The 24,434-nt window shown below is 34.1% G+C and overlaps 1 protein-coding gene across 1 annotated transcript; it reads left to right on the top strand.

Annotated features, from left to right (window-relative positions):
• Positions 1 to 1,707: 1,707 nt before the first annotated feature.
• On the top strand, positions 1,708 to 23,659 carry LOC109146635 (F-box/FBD/LRR-repeat protein At1g13570-like). Its single transcript, XM_019294289.1, has 5 exons — positions 1,708 to 1,761; positions 10,878 to 10,969; positions 21,922 to 22,681; positions 22,801 to 22,986; positions 23,114 to 23,659. The coding sequence occupies exons 2-5, from the start codon at positions 10,890 to 10,892 to the stop codon at positions 23,441 to 23,443; spliced, it is 1,356 nt and encodes a 451-aa protein (XP_019149834.1). The 5' UTR covers positions 1,708 to 1,761; positions 10,878 to 10,889; the 3' UTR covers positions 23,444 to 23,659.
• Positions 23,660 to 24,434: the final 775 nt, after the last annotated feature.

The raw sequence follows: 24,434 nt of genomic DNA, 5'->3' as shown, positions 1-24,434 counted from the left end.
GGTGCACCTCGTGCCACTCGAACGCCGTGAATAGTTTCGCTTGTTGTAATAACAATGACAACGCCTCCGCACAAAGAATAAAAAGGTAAGGGGATAGTGCGTCCCCCTGCCGAATGCCTCTGGTATTAACTTTCCTCCGCACAAAGAATAAAAACGTAAGGAGATAGTGGGTCCCCCTGCCAAATGCCTCTGGTATTAACTTTCCTCCGCACAAAGAATAAAAAGGTAAGGAGATAGTGGACCCCCCTGCCGAATGCCTCTGGTATATATTTATTGACTCTATTACATTGTAGTATCCTGCCAAATGCCTCTGGTATATATTTATTGACTCTATTACATTGTAGTATCCGTTCGTGCTCAAATGACATGTAGTGACCTCTCTCATATAGGAGGTCATGAGATCGAACCTTAGTCGAGGCAAAAAAATGATTAATATATTTACACTATATTGATTAAAAATAATTAATATATTTATATTAATTATAATAATTTTTTATTTATTATTTTCATTAAATGTTATTAACTAATTTAATAAAAATACTAAATATCACCTTACATATAAACTATCAGTATATTTTGTTCAACTGATCTACTAAATTTCAAGTTAGCATGTTTAGAGTTGGAGCAAATACTAATTTTAGTCCCACAAGTATTAGCAAAATGACAGTGTGAGTTCACATGTTTAATTCCTAACAATTTTTCATTCACGACTATTTTAATACTAATTTTTATCCACAACTATTGTTTTAGTGCCAAAATTCGTCACCCCTTCACTTAAGACATTGTGAAATATGAAATTATTGAGGGTATTTTCATCATTTTCAAATTAATATTCTAATTTGTGCATAAATAAAGGGATTTAAACTCTAAGATCGACCACAATTTGCAATTCTCCTCATCAAATTAAGGTAGGATGGCGAGGAAAACTGCGAATTGAGATCGATCTTAGGGCTTAAATCACTTTATTCATGCTCAAATTGAGATCTTAATTTTAAAAGGACGAAAACACGTACCCTTAAAAATTTTAGATTTTCGCATGTCTTAAAATGAGGAGAGATCACCCTTTGAATCAGTGTCCATTCAGTATGTTAATCGATCAGCGAATTTGCTTGTTCATGCGTTAGCTAGGGCTGCTAGTTCCCAATCTGGTCACCTTAGTTGGTTTTCTACTATTCCGTATTGTATTGAACATCTTATTTCCTGATTTATAAAAGTCCTTTCCCTTTCAAAAAAAATGAGGAGCGATCATCGTGATGAATTTTGACACTAAAATAATAGTCGTGAATAAAAATTGGTACTGAAATAATAATTGTTGATAAAAATTGATAAGAATTAAATATGTAGACTAAAACTGTCATTTTGCTAATAGTTGTAGAAAAAAAAATTGTACTTATTCTTTAGAGTTTAGACTATCAAGCTTATCATGGAGACGTGGACTAAATTTTTTTAACGTAATTTTAACATTTTTTAGTTTTACCCGACTAGCCACCAGTTTTAGCCAAAATTCTATTTGTTCAATTATTATACCATGGAATAAGTTCACCTTGCATTGTGAATTTTGATCAAAAAATTATGTTTTTAAAAGTTAACATATTATGTAATTTCAGTTAATAACTCATGTGAATGTAACTAAATTGAAAAAATATAATATGTTAATTATAGAGAGCCAAAGACTTTATGGTCAAATAATAATATAATTGTGATTCTAGTGTTCGCAGGTCGCCGGCGCTGCATTCTTCCGGCTATTTTGATTACTTACAGGTTTTTCTGAAACCGCAATCTACTGTTTGCCAGTGTGTATGTGTACATTCTTCCGCCTTTCGTTTCTCTCCCTCACACTACCTTCATACATTTAGGGTTTGATATTCAATATAGTGCGGTTGAAATTGAATAAACCCCTTTATTCCAATGTGATTTATTCCTGTGTTTCTTCTGATTATGTTATCATTTTCTAAAAATTTGAACTTTTTTCATGTACTGCGCACCTTCACAATCTAGTGGTTTCTGTGTTCCTTCTTTTCCATCACCTGCCACATATTCATCTTCTTCATACTCTCATCTAACAAATGCACTCTCTACCAAAAAAAAAAAATCTAAACAATGCACTAATCTTTTTGCCTTAATCATGCTTAATGCTTTTATACTCAAAAGCTCGGAACGAATTCACTGGGCTAGGATAGGGACTCCATTAATTTTGCATCTTAAATCTTTCATAATTGGCATCTTCCTGCTTGTGATTGAGATTTGCAATTGAATTACTATCTCCTAGTTCACCCATTTTAATTTAGGGTTATGCTTCAATTTTAATTTATTTGTTCTTTGATTTGCATATATTTAAGTTTTTTAAGATTATGGGTCGTGGACGGCAGTGGCGTAGAGGGCGACGGAGAGATAGAATTAGTGAACTTCCAGCAGATATACTTGACAAGATTTTGGTGTTATTGCCGACTATTGAAGCTGCTAGGCTTGCTGTTTTGTCTACCCATTGGAGAAATATTTGGCTCAATCGCACAGAACTCGACTTTGGTTATGACTTCTTTTGTCACCTTCTGAATAAATATTACCATGACGAAAAGGACGACATTGATATCTGGACATCTATGGGTTTTTATGTGATCAACAAGGTTCTCATGCAACACAATGGACTTATTCGCAAATTTGCCTTCAAATTTCCTTTTCGCCCTGCCAGAGTGTTTAGTTATTGGTCATTTGGCTTTGATCAATGGCTCCCTTTTGTCACACAAAATGGTGTTGAAGAAATCGACATTAGTGGTATGCCAGACGATGATGGTGAATACAAGTTGCCGAATTGCATATTTTCTTGCCTAACACTAAGGAGCTTGCATCTTGATGGAATCTCTGTCGAACCACTAAATGCGCATTGCACATTACCAAATCTCAAGTCAGTTTGTTTTAAACATATTGTCTTTGATGGTGGAGATCTTCTGCTTGATGTTCCTATGCTCGACAATTTGTCATTTGTATTATGTGAAACCCGGTCTGAAAGTAGCATTACTGCTCAAAATGTTAGTAGTTTAGCAATCATCTTTTGCCCTTTGCACCAACTCTCTGTTAACTTGGGCTTGGAATCTGTTCGTACTCTTGAATTGGATTATACTTCTCTCGAGGTATATTAGTTAGACCTTTTTTGTTTTTTAATTCAGATAATTATTTATTTAAATTATTTGTTTGGAACTGATCCAACTTTGATTTCTATTTGGTTTCAAAGGATTTTGTTAATAGATTTACTAGAAGGGGACTACACCAACAACCACCTGCACTAAATGTGGAACACTTGATGTTATCAAATAACGATCGGCATAGGGAGAGTGATAGGGATGATGACATTTCTTGTGCATTCATTCATTTGCTTCGAATATGCCCAAAGTTACGCCAACTTGATATAGATTTAGAAGTAATTTTATTTTGTTTGATTAATATTTCTGTGAGAGTCTAGTTATTTCCATTATTATTATTATTGCATTCCTTAACTCTCCTTTTTTTTTTTTTAATGTTTCTTTTATGAAGTTTTCCCAAGTGGCAAGTGATTGTTATACTGATCAAAGATATTCGAAGGAATTTCGTGCTGTTGCTCAAAGACATAAATTGCTTCACACTTTGAATCTGGATGCATTTAGAGGGCGTTACACTGATACCCTTTTCATCATGAGGCTACTTGATTGCTTTCCGGCACTTGAGAAGGTTGTCATTACTCCTATACGCCCAAGAATCCTATATGATGACCACTTTAAATTTAATAAATTGAAGCTGTTGGATTTTCCTTGTGCCTCCGCAAAAGCTAAAATTATTTTCAGCTCTAAGAATCCATTGTGCATGTACTTCTATGGAATTGAGTTTGTGCATTGACTCGTACTCTATAGGTTTGGTGATGTATAACTGATAGTTTGAGGATCACTGCAAGTTAACTGTATTGGAATGCAACTTTTTTGTTTTCCTGTTCACATGGAGGGGTGCTGTTTTCTTGTGCCTTCTATAACATTATAAGAATTTTGTATGCAATCGTATTTATACTTTAGTGGTTTAATTGTATTTTTGTGTGCAGTTCAATGGCTTAATTGTAATCCTACTAAAATGAATTGTGTACAATGAAACAGACCCATAGGCATATTTTGGACAAATTTTATTGTGGATTGTGGTCTAAATGGACCATATATAGTCAAAACTGTGTTGTTTTAAATTTTTTCGTTAATAATGGTATATGGTGAAATTCTATTTCATTTTATGTACAATGTAGTTTCATTATAGCACCACTATAATATTATTTTAAAACTACAGTTTCGGCTATTCAGTTGCATTTTATACACAATGTAGTTTCATTACGGCACTACTAAAGTATCATTACTGTTCAACTACGTTCTCATTTGACAATATATATTCAATATGTGAGACCTGCAATTCCGTTTTGTTTTATACACATTGTAGTTTCATTATAGTATATAATCAAAGTATCATTCTAATTAAACAACGGTTTCATTTAACAATATGCATTCAATATGTGAGACTTGCTATTCAATTTCATTTTATACACAATGTAGTTTCATTACGGAACCACTAAAGTATCATTATTATTCAACTACAGTTTCATTTGACAATTTACACTCAATATGTAAGACATATATAAAGAGAACTCAAAACTTAACAGTTGGTGAGAGCCAGATCGACATGAGGGAGCTGGTCTGCGCGACCCGAGTCTTCTCGTCGGAGACGAAGCTGAAGCTCTTTTTTTTTTTTTTTTTTTTTTTTTTTTTTTTTGCTAATTATTTTAAATATTTGGAAAAGTTGCACTTTTCGCCCCTAAGTTATAGGGTAATTGTAGAATTCGTCTCTAAGTGTTGGTTATACTTACTTTTCGTCCCTAAGTTATCATTGACGTTGCACTTTTCGTCCATTTACTAATAAAACATTAGGGACGAAATTTGCAATTTTAATATAACTCAGGGACGAAAAGTGCAACGCCATTTATAACTTAGGGACGAAAAGTGAGCATGACCAACACTCAGGGATGAATTTTACTATTACCTTATAACTTGACGAAAAGTGCAATTTTTCCTAATTATTTTTACAAAATATTTTAAATTTGGGGTAACATGTTAGAAACCAGAAAAACCTACAAATTATATTAGTTTAGAGATTCAATTGTAATTTTTTTTTTTTTTTGATTCAATGGCCTAATTGCATTACCGTGTGCAATTTGATGACCAATTTGACTCTTATTTCTTTTTGCTCCGACCCTTTTCTAAAAGTTGATTTAGTGGCGTTTATATTTGAACTTTTGAAGGAACTTCATCTTGTAGCTCAAATTCATGATTGTTTTGTATCTATCTTGTAGCTCAAATTATGTTGTGCATGGTGCACACGGATGCAAAAACGACGTCGTTTTGATTAAAAACGCGCGTCCAATTTAAAAAAAAAAAAATCAGTTTCGATTCCCGTCAACAACATTATGTTGTGCATAATTTATGAATGTATAGTTATGAAATTATGGATGTATAGTTATGCAATTCTGGATTTATAGTTATGAAATTATGGATGTGTAGTTATGCAATTCTGAAAGTATAGTTATGAAGTTATACAATTCTGGATTTATAGTTATAAAGTTATGGATGTGTAGTTATGCAATTTTGGATGTATAATAATGAAGTTATGAATGTTTAGTTATGCAATTCTGGATGTATAGTTATGCAATTATGGATGTATAATTATGTAATTCTGAATTTTTATTTTTTTTAAGTCGACGTCATTTTTGCATCCGTGTGCACTATGCATGGTGCACACGGATGCACAACATAACGACTCTGGGCCAACTCGTTTAGTGAACGGGCTAGTTCTGTTGAGTTTATAAGTCAAATTTTGAAAAATTATTGTATGGACCATGGTTCACAATGCTGTGTGGATCATAAAAAAAATACATACTAAAAATATATTATTCATGTAGCAAACGTACATCATACAAAATAATGTATTTTCAGTACACAAATAAATATATATTATATTCAAGAAAAGTACATTATTTGAATATTGAATATACATTATTTGATAGTATGGTCCACACAATAATAATTGTCAAACTTCGGACGGTTGGATTTATCAGACGATATAACTACAACTTTTTTGTTAAATAATAAATACAAATTGAAACTTACCAAAGTATATATTATTCAATTAATCTAAACTTCTCTTTTTAAATTATAACTAAAAATGATTAATATATTTACACTATATTGATTAAAAATAATTAATATATTTATACTAATATATTAATTATAATAATTTTTTATTAATTATTTTCATAAAATTTTGTTTACTAATTTAATAAAAATACTAAATATTACCTTACATATTTTTTTCAAATACTATTGACTCTATTTCAAGGCAGTAGTTGTTCTATACTTTCTCTAAATATCACCTTACATATAAACTATCAGTATATTTTTTTTGAATGTAAACGCTGCATATATTAATCAAGCAATGCTAAAACAAAGTCAGGAGGCACAGTCTCCCACAACATAGAGTTAGCCTGAGAGAAGGCTACTGAAGCTAATGAATATATATGCTAGCTAATGAATATATATGCTAAACAATTAGATGTACGACTAACAACGAACAAGAATCAAAAGAACATAATAACTCCCTACATGCTGAAACAGCTATTCCATTGTATGAACGAAACTCACGAAGAAAGAACTTGGCAAAGATTTAAACAATTTGAACGAAGCATAAAAGCCGAAACCCCCCGCTCTAGAAGTCAAGGTAGAGCCTCCTTACAGGCCAAAGACTCCACCATAAAAGGACCCGTACAGCTCGACAAGCATCCGTTCTTTGCCGCAATAAAACGTACTCCCTGCAACATCCAGCAATATAATACCATATGTAGCCTTGCCGGAGCTAGCTTCAAATCCCAGCGTCGAAAGCACACACCGGCACCGTGCCCTGCTGTACATGCGTAGCTGCTGAAGGCGGTTGCACCGTATTAGCCAATTGCCAGGCCTCCAGAGAAGCACGAGCCGCCAACGCCACACAACTAGGGAGAGCCAACTTGGACTCCCAAACTGCCGAATTGCGTTGCGCCCATACTGCATGCATGGCAGCCACCATTAGACCAAAGTACGCCTCATCCACCTCTTGTAGCATCGCATCCAACGATCCACCGAAATCATCTCTCACCACACGCTGCACCATCAAATTAGAAGCATGCCAAGCACACTTAGAGTAGTCACACAACACAAGAGTATGCATGATATTTTTATTTTGAACACCACACATAGGGCATGCAAAAGGGACCTCTACCCTTATATTATTTAAGTTAGTTGTAGTTGGAAGACATTACTCACAGCCCTCCACACAAAAGTCTTCCACTTTGGAGGACCTTTAATTTTCAAATTCTATTCCCAGAGGAAAAGCCAATAAAATGAGAGGCTAAGTCCCCCATAATATCTGGGTATGCTTCATTAACCGTATAAACTCCCCTTGAGTCTCCACACCAATACCACAAATTCTCAAAAGCTGGACTTATCGGGATACGAATTATGCCTTCAATATCACCTGCCAAAAATAGTTCATTGAGCAAAGGTAAATCCCAAGATATAGACACAGGATCTATCAACCCAGACACCTTAACATCGTCCAAATAATTCGGCTTCTTCGTTTGCACCTTAGGATCATAATCACCTAGTAACCAAGGGTCACCCAATACAAATGTAGTTGCACCATTTCCAATTCTGCTTATGATTTTACCACAAATTAGGCCATGGGATGTCATAATACTCCTCTAGCAAAAACTAGGACAGTTTTCCGCTGTAGCATTCAAAAAATCTGTATTAGGAAAATACATGGCTTTATACACACGAGCAACTAGGGGTTAGTAAGGAACCTCCAACCCTGCTTACCAACATTGCCAAATTAAAAGCCCTTAAATCCCACTATCAGTATATTTTGCTCAACTAATCTACTAAATTTCAAGTTAGCATGCATGTTTAGAGTTTAAGCAAATATTAATTTTAGTTACACGAGTATTAATAAAATGACAGTTTTGGTTCACATGTTTAATTCATACCAATTTTTATCTTTGACTATTGTTTTAGTACCAATTTTCGTCCACAATTATTGTTTTAGTGCCAAAATTCTTCACCCCTTCGTTCCCTTCGTTAAAGACATGCTGAAATACGAAATTATTGAGGGTATTTTCATCATTTTCAAACTAATATCCCAATTTGAGCATAAATATAAAGGGATTTTAACTCTAAGATCGATCCCAATTTGCAATTCTCCTCATCAAATTAAGGTAGGATGATGAGGAAAACTGCGAATTGGGATTGATCTTAGGGATTAAATCCCTTTATTCATGCTCAAATTTGAATCTTAAGTTCAAAAGGGCGAAAACATGCACCCTTAAAAATTTTAGATTTCCGCATGTCTTAAAATAAGGAGCAACCAACGTGATGAATTTTGACACTAAAACAATAGTCGTGGATGAAAATTGGTACTAAAACAATAGTCGTTGACGAAAATTAGTACTAAAACAATAGTCGTTGATAAAAATTGGTAAGGATTAAACATGTAGACAAAAACTATCATTTTGCTAATAATTGTCGAAATAAAATTTGTATTTATTTTTTAGAGTTTAGACTATCAAGCTTATCCTGGACTAAAATTTTTAATGTAATTTTAACTTTTTTTTTTGTTTTGTTTTATCCGACTAGCCACCAGTTTATGGCAAATAATGATGTGGAACCGTGTAAGGTGGACACGGTTTCAAAACTGTTCATAATTATGAATATATAGTTCAAATATTATGAACATATAATTTTATAATTATGAACATAGAGTTGTGAACATAATTATAAACATATAGTTCTGTAATTATGAATATAGAGATTCAATAATTGTGAATATAAAGTTCAAAAATTATGAATATATAGCTTTATAATTATGAATATATAGTTCAGTAATTATGATCATAAAGTTCTGTAATTGTGAATATAAAGTTCAATAATTATGAATATGAAGTTCAAAAGTTATGAATATATAGTTTTATAATTATGAACATATAGTTCAGTAATTATGAACACGGCTCCACAGCATAACGATTGCCAGTTTTAGCCCTAATTCCATTTGTTCAATTATTATACAATGGACTAAAATCCATATTGCATTGTGGACTTTGACCAAAAAATTATATTTTTATAGTCAACATATTATGTGATTTCAATTAATAAATTATATGAATGTAAATAAATTAAAAATATATAATAAGTTAATTATAGAGAGCCAAATATTCTATGGTCAAGTGATATAATTGTGACTTTTCGAAATAAAATGTCACAAGTTCAAATCTCAATAGGACAAATGCTACATTAGGTACCAAAATTTGAGTGAATTCTATTTTTGGTCTTACTGTTATATGGGCATTTCCAATTTCAGTCAACTTTAATTTTTTTTGCCACTTTACAACCACTGTTATGGAATGTGTTACACTTTTAGTCCACCGTTAATATTTCCGTCAAAAGGCCGTATAATCAAAGGGTATTTTGGTCTTTTTATGTTTGTCTCTTCTCTTTTAATCTAGGCGCTTCGTCCTCCTCCTCTAATATTCGAAGATGGCTCTTCGAACAACGAGAATGGAAAGCTAAAGCAACATCGTTTCGTTCGTTCCAACATAGGCCGGCGAGGTTTCTTAGGTTTTAGGTTTAATGTTCTCATTTCTTTAGTCAAACATAGTCTTGGATGAGAAGAAATGTCAAAATACCCCTAGATTACACGGCCTCTTGATGAAAATACTAACGGTGGGACTAAAAGTGGAACACATTCAATAATAGTGGTTATAAAGTGGCAAAAAAAATTAAGATGGACTAAAATTTGAAACGCCCGTAGACCAAAAATGGAATTCACTCCCAAAATTTTTTGGACATGTGGACCCTAGTGAAGGGTATAAATTGTTTTTGGTGCTGCTTTGTGCGGAGTACTCAGGCACTTGGCAATGTGGTCAATCGATTACTTACACGTTTTTCTGTATACGCTCAATCGATTGTAGTGTTCGCAATCGCAGCTCGCCGCCGCTACATTCTTCCGCCTATTTTGATTACTTACAGGTTTTTCTGAAACCGCAATCTACTGTTTTCCAGTGTGTTTGTGTACATTCTTACGGCTTTCGTTTCTCTTCCTCACACTACCTTCATACATTTAGGGTTTGATATTCAATATACTAATATAGTGCGGTTGAAATTGAATAAACCCCTTTATTCCAATGTGATTTATTCCTGTGTTTCTCCTGATTATGTTAGAATTTTCTAAATCTTAACTTAATTTTTCATGTACTGCGCACCTTCACAATCTAGTGGTTTCTGTGTTCATGTGTTCCTTCTTTTCCATCACCTGCCACATATTCATCTTCTTCATACTCTCATCTAACAAATGCAACACAATGTTGCTGTTGTGGTTCTTCTTTATTTTATTTTATTTTATGGGGTTTTTTTCATCTTAAAAAATGCCTTTATTAATTTTTTCTTTTTGGGGTGATGAGGGAGGACAATTGGCCCTCTTACTAGGAGTTTAACTTGGAACCTTGTGGTTACGAAGAACAAACAGACCAATTTGGCTAGGGTTGCCCAAAGTGTGACTTTATTTTACAACGGTTTGGGTACACTAATCTTTTTGCCTTAATCATGTTTAATGCTTGTATACTCACTGGGCTCGGATAGGGACTCCATTAATTTTGCATCTTACATCTTTCATAATTGACATCTTCCTGCCTGTGATTGAGACTTGCAATTGAATTACTATCTCCTAGTTCACCCATTTTAATTTAGGGTTATGTTTCAATTTTAATTTATTTGTTCTTTGATTTGCATATATTTAAGTTATATAAGATTATGGGTCGTGGACGGCGGCATAGACGGCAACGGAGAGATGGAAATAGTGAGCTTCTTGCAGATACATGGAGAGATAGAATTAGTGAACTTCCGACAGATATACTTGACAAGATTTTGGTGTTATTGACGACTGTTGAAGCTGCTAGACTTGCTGTTTTGTCTACCCATTGGAGAAATGTTTGGCTCAATCTCACAGAACTCGACTTTGGTCATGACTTCTTTTGTCACAATGTGAAAAAATATTACCATGACGAAAAGGAAGACATTGATATCGGGACATCTATGGGGTCTTATGTGATCAACAAGGTTGTCATGCAACACAATGGACTTATTCGCAAATTTGCCTTCAATTTTCCTTTTAGCACTGCCAAAGAGTTTAGTTATCGGTCATTTGGCTTTGACAAATGGCTCCCTTTTGTCACACAAAATGGTGTTGAAGAAATCGACATTATTGTTTCGCAAGATGGTGAATACAAGCTGCCGAATTGCATATTTTCTTGCCTAACACTAAGGAGCTTGCATCTTCTGATGGAATCTCTGTCGAACCACTAAATGCCTGTTACACATTACCAAATCTCACTTCACTTTGTTTTGAAAGTATAAACTTTGATGGTAGAGATCTTCTGCCTAATGTTCCTATGCTCGACCATCTGTCATTTGTATTATGTGAAACCGAGTCTGAAATTAACATTACTGCTCAAAAACTTAGTAGTTTAACAATCACCAGTATCCATGTGCACCAACTCTCTGTTAACTTGGGCTTGGAATCTGTTCGTACTCTTGAATTGGATTGTACTTCTCTCGAGGTATATTAGCTAGAGCTTCTTTTTTTTTTTTTTTTTTTTTTTTTTTTAAATTTTTTATTCAGATAATTATTTATTTAAATTATTTGTTTGGAATTGATCCAACTTGATTTCTATTTGGTTACAAAGGATTTTGTTGATAGACTTACTGGAAGTGGACTACAAGAACAACCACCTACACTAAATGTAGAACACTTGATGTTATCAAATAACTATGGGGATGTGGATGATGACATTTCTGAGGACATTTCTGATGCATTCCTTCATTTGCTTCGAATATGCCCAAAGTTATGCCAACTTGATATAGATTTAGAAGTAATTTTATTTTCCTTGATTAAATTTTCTGTGAGATTCTATATTTCCATTATTATTATAATTGCATTCCTTAACTCTTTTATTTTATCTTATTTTTTTAATTGTTATATGTTTCTTTATGAAGTTTTCCCCAGTGGCCTGTAATTGTTTTTTTGATCCTGAGCGAAGACATTTCAAGGAATTTCATGCTGTTGCTCAAAGACATAAATTGCTTCAGACTTTGAATCTGAATTCATTTAGAGGGGCTTACACTGAAACCCTTTTCATCATGGTGCTACTTGATGGCTTTCCGGCACTTGAAAAGGTTGTCATTACTCCTGCAAGATCAATGGATGTCTGTTATGAAGATGCTGAATACGAATACTTTGACTTTGAAACTCATAAGTTGGAGCTGTTGGATTTTCATCGTGCCTCCATAAAAGCCAAAATTATTTTCAGCTCTAAGAATCCATAGTGTACTTCTATGGAATTGAGTTTGTGCATTGACTCGTACTCTATAAGGTTTGGTGATGTATAACTGTTAGTTTGAGGATCTTTGCAAGTTAACTGTATTGGAATGCAACTTTTTTGTTTTCCTGTGGTCATGGAGGGATGCTGTTTTCTTGTGCCTTCTATAACATTATAAGAATTTTGTAGGTAATTCGTATTTATATTTTAGTGGTTTAATTGTATTTTTGTATGCAGTACACCGGTCTAATTGTAATGCTACTAAAATGAATTGTGTACAATGAAAAAGACCCATAGGCATATTTTGGACAAATTTTATTGTAGATTGTGGTTTACATGGACTATAGTTAGAACGGTGTCGTTTTAAGTTTTTTCGTTAATAATGGTAGATGGCAAATTTCATTTCATTTTATGTCTAGTGTAGTTTCATTATCAATATTATTTTAATTCAACTAAAGTCTGCTATTCAGAGTACTACTAAAGTATCATTATTATTCAATTACATTTGACAATATATATACTCAATATGTGAGACTTGTTATTTAATTTTATTTTATACAGTTTTATTATAGCATCATCAAAGTATCATTCTAATTAAATAACATTTTCAATTAATAGTACACATTTAATATGTGAGACTTGCTATTCAATTTCATTATATGCACAATGTAGTTTCATTAATGCACCACTAAAGTATTATCATTATTCAACTACAGTTTCATTTGACAGTTTGCACTCAATATGTGAGACATGTTATTCAGTTTCATTTTATACACACTATAATTTCTTTCCAGCACTACTAAAGTATCATTCTAATTCAACTACAGTTTCATTCGACAATATACACTCAATAATATGTGAGATTTATTATTTAGTTTCCTTTTATGCACACTGTAGTAACATTACAATAACACTTAAAAGAAATTGAGTGTGCCACATTGTAACAGACGTAACAACTGTCGTTTCTTTTTCATTAAAAGAAACAACATCGTCTTTTTACCATGGTCCACTGTATAATGGTCGCATATTTTATGTATAATGTAAAAGTAAAACTCAATATTTCTAATCACTTGAAAATGATTAAAAAAAAATGTAACTAGAATTTCGATATTGAGTTAATTCCTCTTTAGTCCTAGTCAGTGCCGACCCTGGACATGCTTAAAGTATCATTCCAATTCAACTACAATTTCATTCGACAATATGCATTCAATATGGGCAAATTATGTTGTGCAACCGTGTGTACCATGCATGGTGCACACGGTTCTAGATTCATAATTTTTATACTGTAGATTCATAATTTCTATAATGTAGATTCATAAAATCTATACTGTAGATTCATAATTTTATAAATATATGTTCATACTTATAGAGCTATATGTTCATAATTTTCGATGTTCATATTCCCAATTGTTGAACTCTGTATTCAAAAATCACATAACTATATGTTCATAATTTGATAACTATATAGTTTAGCAATTATGAATCTACAGTACAGAAATTATGAATCTACAGTACAGATATTATGAATCTATAGTATAGAAATTATGAATCTACTGTATAGAAATTATGAATCTACTGTATTTAAATTAATAATCTACGGTTTAGAAATTATGAATCTACAATATATATTTTATGAATCTATAGTATAGAAATTATGAATCTACAGTATAGAAATTATGAATGCATGGTGGACACGGTTGCACATCATAACAATCCCTAAATATGTGAGATTTGTTATTCAGTTTCATTTTATACACATTGTAGTTTCATTACAACATTACTTAAAAAATTGAATGCGGCAAATCGTAACAGACGAAACAGTTGCCATTTCTTTTTCATTAAAAGAAGGGTGAATCAACGATTTGGTCCCTCAGTTATTAGCGACTTATCAATGTTGCCCCTGAATCGCGTATTCATCGATTTGGTCCCCGAAAATAATTGTTTTTCGTCAATTCAGTCCCTATGGCCGTATTTCGTCAAGACTCAGGCGAGAGCTCCGATTTGCCCTAGACATTTTGGTCATTTCTTATTCTCTTAGTCTATTACTCTCTTTTTATATCCGAAACAGAGTCGAATAGGCAAGAAGGAAACTATCCATCAGTAGCCCTAGTTCTGGAATTGCGAGAGCTTTCGAAAAATTTGAAGACTCCAACCAACAAAGAAGAAAGATAATGTCTTGAAAGACAAGTTCATCATCGGAATTCATAGCGGAGGTGCGATGTAGGTGCGGATATGTGGCTCCAATGAAGATGTCATGGAGTTATGCTAACCCAGGGAAGAAATATAGGGCATGTCCAAGATACGGGGTAAGTGTAAAATTTGGCAAGTTATTAGGTTAAACATTGTTATTTAATTCTATTTTGACATATATATGGTCAGGGAAATGAGAGTTGCCGATTTTTTGAATGGATGGACTATGATGTCTCCGAACGTGTAGCAAATGTGATTAGAGGTTTGTTGAAGAGGGCAGACAAGTATGAGAAGGAAATTGAGAAGTTGCACTTTACTATTGATAAAAAAGATCACGAAATTAATAAGAAGATTTGGGAGTCGAATTTGAAGTTTTTGTATGGATTTGGAATTGGGGTTGTATTTGCAGTGTTTGTTATGAATATATGGATCAAATCTGATGTAGTAAGTGTAAGGTTATTGCAGCTAAAGTAGTACTGTAATGAGGTTAACTGTATTTTTTTCCAGCAATGAATGGCCTAATGAACTCCCAGCAACAATGTAATGTAAAGTTATCTGTTTGTTTGAATGTTAATTGAGCCATTCATTTTGGCAGTAAGCCATTCATTCTGTTTGTTTGAGCCATTCATTTGAATATAGCCATTCCAAGTAAGCATTGGCAGTAAGCCATTCATTCTGTTTGTTTGAAAGTGCTCCATTTGAATATAGCCATTCATTTTGACAGTATATGGTAAGCATTAACAAGAAGCAAAAATTGACAGTACAGTAAGCAAAACTTCATTTGTTTGTTTGATCAACAATTTACTAAAACCGTAACATTGAGCTCTTACTAAAACTTCATTTTAATCAAAACTTGACAGTAAGCAAAACTTCAACTTCATTGACAGTAAGCATTACACTTCAGTTTGCAAAAACATTATAAATTACATAAGCATTACATAACAGTTTGCAAAAATATTATCAACTACATAAGCATTACACTTTTAGTTTGCAAAAACATTATCAATTACATAAGCATTACACTTCAGTTTACAGTTTCAACTACATAACAATTTGCAAGAACAGGTTTAGACCTCCAACTCATGCTCACTTTTTCTTCTTATTATTTAGGCCTCCATCAGTAACATATTTTTTCCTCCTAGTTGTAATTCCACTTGCAGCAGCACTGGTGCATGAAATATGTGTTGAAATAAAATTTACAGTTGGGATGACACTGCTTCCAACAGTGGGTTGTGATGGTTGTGAAGACATTCCTGCCTGAAAATAGTTGCCATATGAGCACAAATTCATAATTGAATAAAAGTATATAAGGATTGAAGTTCAAGTGCACTTACCATCTCATTTAACACAAATTTTGGCACTTGTGTCTCAACTACCACATCTTGGAATTGCCCTTCAGCTACCTGTTGCTCGTGCTCTACCTAGGAATGTGGTTCCTTAACCTGGGGATTTGGTTCTTGTACCTAAATGGAAGCATGGAATATATAAACAAATGAAAGGCTTTTATAAACATGAATAGAAATACAGTTAGTTTAGATTACCGGTTGCTCTTTTCCCTTACAAGTCTTCCTATTATGACCTCTCATCCCACAGAGTCTACACTTCTCAACTTCACCTTTCTTATTAGCTTTTGTTTGATAAGGCTTTTCAGCAATAGGATCTATTTTCCTCTTCTTTTTTGGCCTCCCTGGTTGTGGTTTATATTTTGGGGGTATTGGAGGTGGTTGATTTGTTTTGGGCCATAATTCTGGAGCTCGGATAGGCAAGATTGCAGGGCTATATGCTCTCATGTACTGCTCCACTGAATAACATTCATGCACATAATTTTCAGGTAAATCACCCCTTTTTCTTATTGCTGCAATGACATGTGTACAAGGGATGCCATTGAGGTCCCATCTTCTGCAACTACACTGCCTAGCACTTAAATCAACCTTGAAAGGCTTGAAGTTTTCATCATCAACCTGATGAATATCATCCATAGATTTATATGCATTGAATCTAGCAGACCTGTCTTTTCCTTTCTCTATTAACTTCTGGATTTTTGGACAAATCTTGAATGGATGAGAACTCATTTTGTCTCTATTCTTTTGCACCCTACTCATCAAATATAACCTTATCTTCTCCAACATTGTTTGGATTGGCTTATCCCTGAAATTTAAAATGCAGCTGTTCCAGGTTTCACACACATTATTTAGAAGCAAATCTGATTTTGGGAATGTGCTGAAAAAGGCTCTAGAGTAGTGTTTTGGATCCCTTGCACTTAGACATTCAAAAGCCTTAGGATTCAAGCACTTTAGCTCCTCCATTTTATCCTGAAATTCTGCCTCAGTAGTTGCCTTACACACTGCCCAGAAAAGCATTTTCAACTCATGACTTTTAAACCCATCCTTCAAAAAATTGGCATGTAGATATCTAGCACAAAACCTATGCTCAAGCCCTGGAAACAGTTCCTCCACAACAGGTATTAAACCCTTTTATTTATCAGAAATTATAGTCCAAGCACCAGTATTATTAGACAGATTTAAGTCACTGTCCAATAGCTTTAAAAACCAAGTCCATGATTCCCTCAACTCACCCTCCACAATTGCAAATGCCACTGGAAAAATTCTATTATCACCATCTAAACCTATAGCACTCAGTAATTGCCCTCCTTTTTTAGAACCCTTTAGGTGGCAGCCATCTAAACCAATAATGGGTCTACATCCTCTTACAAATCCTTCCTTGCAAGATCCAAAACAAATGTAAAGCCTTACAAACCTAGGCCTTCCATTAACCATGAATTCACTGTCTAACTTCATTTTGACAGTGGTTCCATGATTACTTCTTCTAAGCTCTTCACAATAATTTTCAATTTCATGAACTGTTCTGAGTCTTGTCCATCTATTTGTTTTAAAGTTTTTTTTTTTTTTTTTTTTTTGGCCAAATAGGCTTGGTTTCTTGTGAGCTGGTAGTTAAACTTGGACTTCACATGCTCCTGAAATGGTCCTCTACCCCATTCTGTATTCACCCTGAAATCATCCTTAAAGAATTTTGCTAAAAATCCAGAAGTTACAACCTTGTTTTCATCTTGATTCCCACATGTGTGGATAAGGTTGTGTGTCTTGATAGTAAATGGAGAACTTGGATTGCATTTAGAACCAAAAATATACCTTACAGATGTTATGGTGTCTACACACAACCCTAACTCTTCTTCCCTCATTATTCTTAAACATAACATCCTTCTGCCTCAAACTTTTACGGTACTGAACTGCCCACTTGAATTCTTTTGAAGAAGCAAACACCATTCCAATCACAAAAGTAAATCCTTCTTTATTTAGATTTCTCTCTTCAAACACATTTAGTGGCCCCATAACTTGCCCCTCTGAATCTGAATCACACAAACTCCTTAATACTTGTTCAGACAGATTACAATTAATCTCCACAAAATCCTCTACCTCCATTGATTTTGAACTTGTAGCAGTGTCCATAAGATTGTTTGCATCAACTCCTTCCACATCATGTCCTTCATCACCTGCTTCAACTTCATCACATCCTTCAACAGAATCACTTTCCAGACTAACTTCTTCATCATGTAATAAGACATCATCTCCTAGTTCCCTAGAGATTTCTACATCATCATCCCACTGATTTTCATGCAAATGCTCTACATATATGTCCACCTCTTTGTTCACTAAAATTTCAGTAATCAACCTTAGGATATCAACATCACTATTTATCCTTAAAACTGTAGGTTTTCTTATGTTCACAATCTTATACCAAAACCATGGTTGCAGTAGGCGCTAGGCGCTAGTCGGGCGCCCGGACAGCGCCTAGCGCCTAGGCGGAATCTAGGCGGGGCTAGGCGGGCGCCAAAAAAACAGTGGTAGATTTGCAGTTTGAAAATTTTAATGAGGTTGTTTTCAACATTTAATCACATAACACACCCAAATAAATGAATTAATGATAATTCATAAGTCATAACATCAAAACAATGGTTTAAAAAAAAAACATTAAAACAATATTAAAAATAAAAAATACTCAAATATGAAATACTCAAATACTTCAATCATCCAAAGATTCAAAGTATCAAACTAGTCTACGAGTGTATATATGTCATATTATATATATGTATGCGCACGCACACACACATACACACACACACACACACACACATATGTATAATAAAAAAAATAGGTCAAGCCAATCGAGTTAACTCGACCAAAATGGACGAGTTAACTCGACTAACTTAGACGCTAGGCGGACGCCTAGGCGACCGGAAACCTAGGCGGGCGCTTAGGGGGAAAATCGCTACGGTCTAGAGGCGCCTAGCGCCTAGGCGGGCGCCTAGACCGATTTTTACAACCCTGACCAAAACTGAACTTTTTTGTCACAAAACCTAAGCATTCTGACCATCCTTCTCAATTCTAAAATACTACCTTCATCACAATTAAAATGGTCAAAAAAACTCCACCACCCCATTTTTATAACTAAACCTAGGTTTGAACACCAAATCCCCACCAATATGCAGTTTCACTGTAAAAACAGAATCTTCCTCATCGTCATCTAGATACAATAAAGATATAATAATCAACAAAAGTTAAAAACCAAACAAAAACATACATTAAAGACAAAAAAAATAAGCACATGGTCCCCACCCCCAAAATATGTTTATACAAAGCTAATAAAAGTCAGACCAAAAGCCAACCAGTGCACCCTTCCCATCACTGGTCCCCACCCCCAAGGTAACTAGTGGTGCTGGAATAATCACTTGTCTCCCAAGGTAACAACAACACTGGTGTGTACCTCAAAGTAACAACAGCAATAATAATAAATGCACTAGTGTCAACCTCAAATACACTACGAACCAACAACATTAATGCATTGGTGTCTACCTCAAATAAACTATGAATCAACATAAATACTCATGTAAAGGTTGTATGCCTACCAATAACCTAATCTTTGAAAAAAAAAAAAAACCCTAAGTTTTATGGAAAACTTACAATTTGGTGTAGTATCAAACACATTAATCCTCCGACTCGTCCTGGTGTTGCTTCAATGCCTTCGAATTTGCTCCAATGCTTACGATTTTGCTAGGATTTGGTGGATTTTGGTTGGGAAACACAGTTAGGGCCGCGATTTTGGTTCGACAGTTAACGTTGGTAAAGAACAGACTAAGAGAGTAAGAGACTAAGAGGCTGAGAGTAATAGACTAAGAGAATAAGAAATGACCAAAATGCCCAGGGCAAATCGGAGCTCTCGCCTGAGTCTTGACGGAATACGGCCATAGGGACTGAATTGACGAAAAACAATTATTTTCGGGGATCCAAATCGATGAATACGCGATTCAGGGACAACATTGACAAGTCGCTAATAACTAAGGGACCAAATCGTTGATTCACCCTTAAAAGAAACAATGTCATTTTTTTACCATGCTCAACTATATAATGATGGCATATTTTGTGTATAATGTAAAAGTAAAACTCAATATTTCTAATCACAGAAAAATGATAAAAAAAAAAAAAATTTACTACTAGATATCAAGTTAATTCCTTTTTTAGTCCTAGTCAATGCCGACCCTGGACATACCTGCCCAACCCCCCCCCCCCCCCCCCCCCCAACACACACACACATGGTTGGTTAAAATTTAATAGTTGAAGGACCATGAGTGGTTAACTTGGACCACGAATGGTTAAATTTGAAAGTCGAAGGACCACAAATGGTCAATTTGAAAGTTTTGAACTAAACGTGGCAAAACCACTATATACTCGGAGGACCTCAGATGGTATTAACTCATTAGTATAAATAGGTCCATTCTATATGAAGATGAGGAACCACGCAGAGAAATATATTGTTGTTCTAGTGTTTTATATTGAAGAGTTCTTCATTCTCTTTTGTTATATTGTTTTACTTTTGGAGTTACCGCAACTCGAATACGGATTGGAGCTAGAAGCCTGCTCGAAAGGTTTCTTCCGTTGCGTACTAAATCTCAGTACATAATATTGGTGCTCTCACTTGAGTTAGACTCTCAATGAGTTTCCACAGCATAACGATCGCCAGTTTTAGCCCTAATTCCATTTGTTCAATTATTATACAATGGACTAAAATTCATATTGCATTGTTGACTTTAATTGATAAAAAAAATTATATTTTTAAAGTCAACCTATTATATGATTTCAGTTAATAAATTATGTGAATATAAATAAACTGAAAATATATAATAAGTTAATTATAAAAAGCCAAAATTTTTATGGTCAAGTGATATAGTTGTGACTTTTCGAAATAAAATGTCACAAATTCAAATCTCAATAGGAAAAATGCTACATTAGGTGCCAAAAATTTTTTTTTGGACATGTGGACCCTAGTGAAGGATATAAATTGTTTTTGGCGCTGCTTTGTGCGGAGTACAGAGAGTACTAAGGCACTTGGCAATGTGGTCAATCGATTACTTACAGGTTTTTCTGTATACGCTCAATCGATTCTAGTGTTCGCAATCGCAGCCGGCAGCTCGCCGCCGCTACATTCTTCCGGCTATTTTGATTACTTACAGGTTTTTCTGAAACCGCAATCTACTGTTTGCGAGTGTGTATGTGTACATTCTTCCGCCTTTCGTTGCTCTTCCTCACACTACCTTCATACATTTAGGTTTTGATATTCAATATAGTGCGGTTGAAATTGAATAAATGTGATTTATTCCTGTGTTTCTTCTGATTATGTTAGAATTTTCTAAATTGTTGTCTAAATTTTAACTTTTTTCATGTACTGCGCACCTTCACAATCTAGTGGTTTCCGTGTTCATGTGTTCCTTCTTTTCCATCACCTGCCACATATTCATCTTCTTCATAGTCTCATCTAACAAATGCAACACAATATTGCTGTTGTGGTTCTTTTTTATTTTATTTTATTTTATGGGGTTTTTTTCATCTTAAAAAATGCCTTTATTAATTTTTTTTTTTTTAATAATTAACTTGGAACCTTGTAGTTACGAAGAACAAACAAACTAATTCGGTCAGGGTTGCCCAAAGTGTGTCTTTATTTTACAACGGTTTGGGTACACTAATCTTTTTGCCTTAATCATGCTTAATGCTTGTATACTCACTCGGCCGGGCTCGGATAGGGACTCCATTAATTTTGCATCTTACATCTTTCATAATTGACATCTTCCTGCCTGTGATTGAGACTTGCTATTGAATTACTATCTCCTAGTTCACCCATTTTAATTTAGGGTTATGTTTCAATTTTAATTTATTTAAGATTATGGGTCGTGGACGGCGGCTTAGAGGGCAACGGAGAGATGGAAATAGTGAGCTTCTTGCAGATACACGGAGAGATAGAATTAGTGAACTTCCGGCAGATATACTTGACAAAATTTTGGTGTTATTGACAACTGTTGAAGCTGCTAGGCTTGCTGTTTTGTCTACCCATTGGAGAAATGTTTGGCTCAATCTCACAGAACTCGACTTTGGTCATGACTTCTTTTGTCACATTCGGAAAAAATATGACCATGATGAAAAGGAAAACATTGATATCTGTACATCTATGAGTTTTTATGTGATCAACAAGGTTCTCATGCAACACAATGGAGTTATTCGCAAATTTGCCTTCAATTTTCCTTTTAGCACTGCCAAAGAGTTTAGTTATCGGTCATTTGGCTTTGACCAATGGCTCCCTTTTGTCACACAAAATGGTGTTGAAGAAATCGACATTAGTGTTTCGGACGAAGGTGAATACAAGCTGCCGAAATGCATATTTTCTTGCCTAACACTAAGGAGCTTGCGTCTTAATGGAATCTCTGTCGAACCACTAAATGCCCATTGCACATTACCAAATCTTACTTCACTTTGTTTTGAAAGTATTAACTTTGATGGTGGAGATCTTCTGCCTAATGTTCCTATGCTCGACAGTCTGTCATTTGTATTATGTGAAACTGAGTCTGAAATTAACATTACTGCTCAAAAACTTAGTAGTTTAGCAATCACCAGTATCTTTGTGCGCCAACTCTCTGTTAACTTGGGCTTGGAATCTGTTCGTACTCTTGAATTGGATTGTACTTCTCTCGAGGTATATTAGCTAGAGCTTTTTTTTATTATTTATTTCTTTAAAATATTTTATTTAGATAATTATTTATTTAAATTATTTGTTTGGAACTGATCCAACTTGATTTCTATTTGGTTACAAAGGATTTTGTTGATAGACTTACTGGAAGTGGACTACAACAACAACCACCTACACTAAATGTGGAACACTTGATGTTATCAAATAACTATGGGGATGTGGATGATGACATTTCTGAGGACATTTCTGATGCATTCATTCATTTGCTTCGAATATGCCCAAAGTTATGCCAACTTGATATAGATTTAGAAGTAATTTTATTTTCCTTGATTAATTTTTCTGTGAGATTCTATATTTCCATTATTATTATTATAATTGCATTCCTTAAATCTTTTATTTTATCTTATTTTTTTAATTGTTATATGTTTCTTTATGAAGTTTTCCCCAGTGGCCTGTAATTGTTTTTTTGATCCTGAGCGAAGACATTTCAAGGAATTTCATGCTGTTACTCAAAGACATAAATTGCTTCAGACTTTGAATCTGAATTCATTTAGAGGGGCTTACACTGAAACCCTTTTCATCATGGTGCTACTTGATAGCTTTCTGGCACTTGAGAAGGTTGTCATTACTCCTGCAAGATCAATGGCTGTCTGTTATGAAGATGCTGAATACGAATACTTTGACTTTGAAACTCATAAGTTGGAGCTGTTGGATTTTCATTGTGCCTCCACAAAAGCCAAAATTATTTTCAGCTCTAAGAATCCATAGTGTACTTCTATGGAATTGAGTTTGTGCATTGACTCGTACTCTATAGGTTTGGTGATGTATAACTGTTAGTTTGAGGATCTTTGCAAGTTAACTGTATTGGAATGCAACTTTTTTGTTTTCCTGTGGATATGGAGGGATGCTGTTTTCTTGTGCCTTCTATAACATTATAAGAATTTTGTAGGTAATTCGTATTTATACTTTAGTGGTTTAATTGTATTTTTGTGTGCAGTACACTTAGGGGTGGGAATAGGCCAGGTCCCTTGTAGTGGCCTACGTCCGGGCCTAATTAAGGCCTATCTAGGCCTAGCTCGTTTAGTAAAAAGGCCAGGCTTGAGCCAATTTCGAAAGCCTATTAAACTAAACAGGCCAGGCTTATATTTACCAGGTTCGGCCTTCAGGCCTGGCCTATATATATATAACCTCAAGTATATATAATTACCAAACTCTAACTCTCCACCTCCAAAATTCCATTCTAAATTATAATTCAACTATAAATATTGCTGTTAATCCTGATGTAAGTGTTTTTATTGTTTTTTTTTTTTATTTTTATTAACTGTTCTTACTATCATAATATTTCATAAAATGTCGCAACTTAATTATGTGAGTTGATTGTTAATTATTTGTGAGATCATATAGGATAACAAACGATAATACAATTGAATTTATTTCTAATCATGTTAACGATCATGTTGTAGTCGTGACTTGTTTTATTTTATATTTAATGCTATTATATTTGCGTTGTGTGGATATACTTATGTAACTATGTATTAGTTTTGTATTAGGTATATTTCTTAAATTATTTAGCTATACTTATTAAAGTTTTAAAAAAGTTTTAACATGTAGGCTTTAAATAAGCTCAAAGTATAGTAGGACTTGCTTTGAAGCCTTTTTAATGGCCTAAATATTAAACAGGCTTTTAAAAAGGCTTCAGGTCAGGCCAGACCAATTGTAGGCTCAGACTTGAACCTAACAAAAAGCCTACATACAGGTT

This window comes from Ipomoea nil, unplaced genomic scaffold (genome assembly GCF_001879475.1).
Source record: "Ipomoea nil cultivar Tokyo-kokei standard unplaced genomic scaffold, Asagao_1.1 scaffold1936, whole genome shotgun sequence".
Lineage (NCBI taxonomy): Eukaryota > Viridiplantae > Streptophyta > Magnoliopsida > Solanales > Convolvulaceae > Ipomoea > Ipomoea nil.
This window is presented reverse-complemented; position numbering and strand designations above follow the sequence as displayed.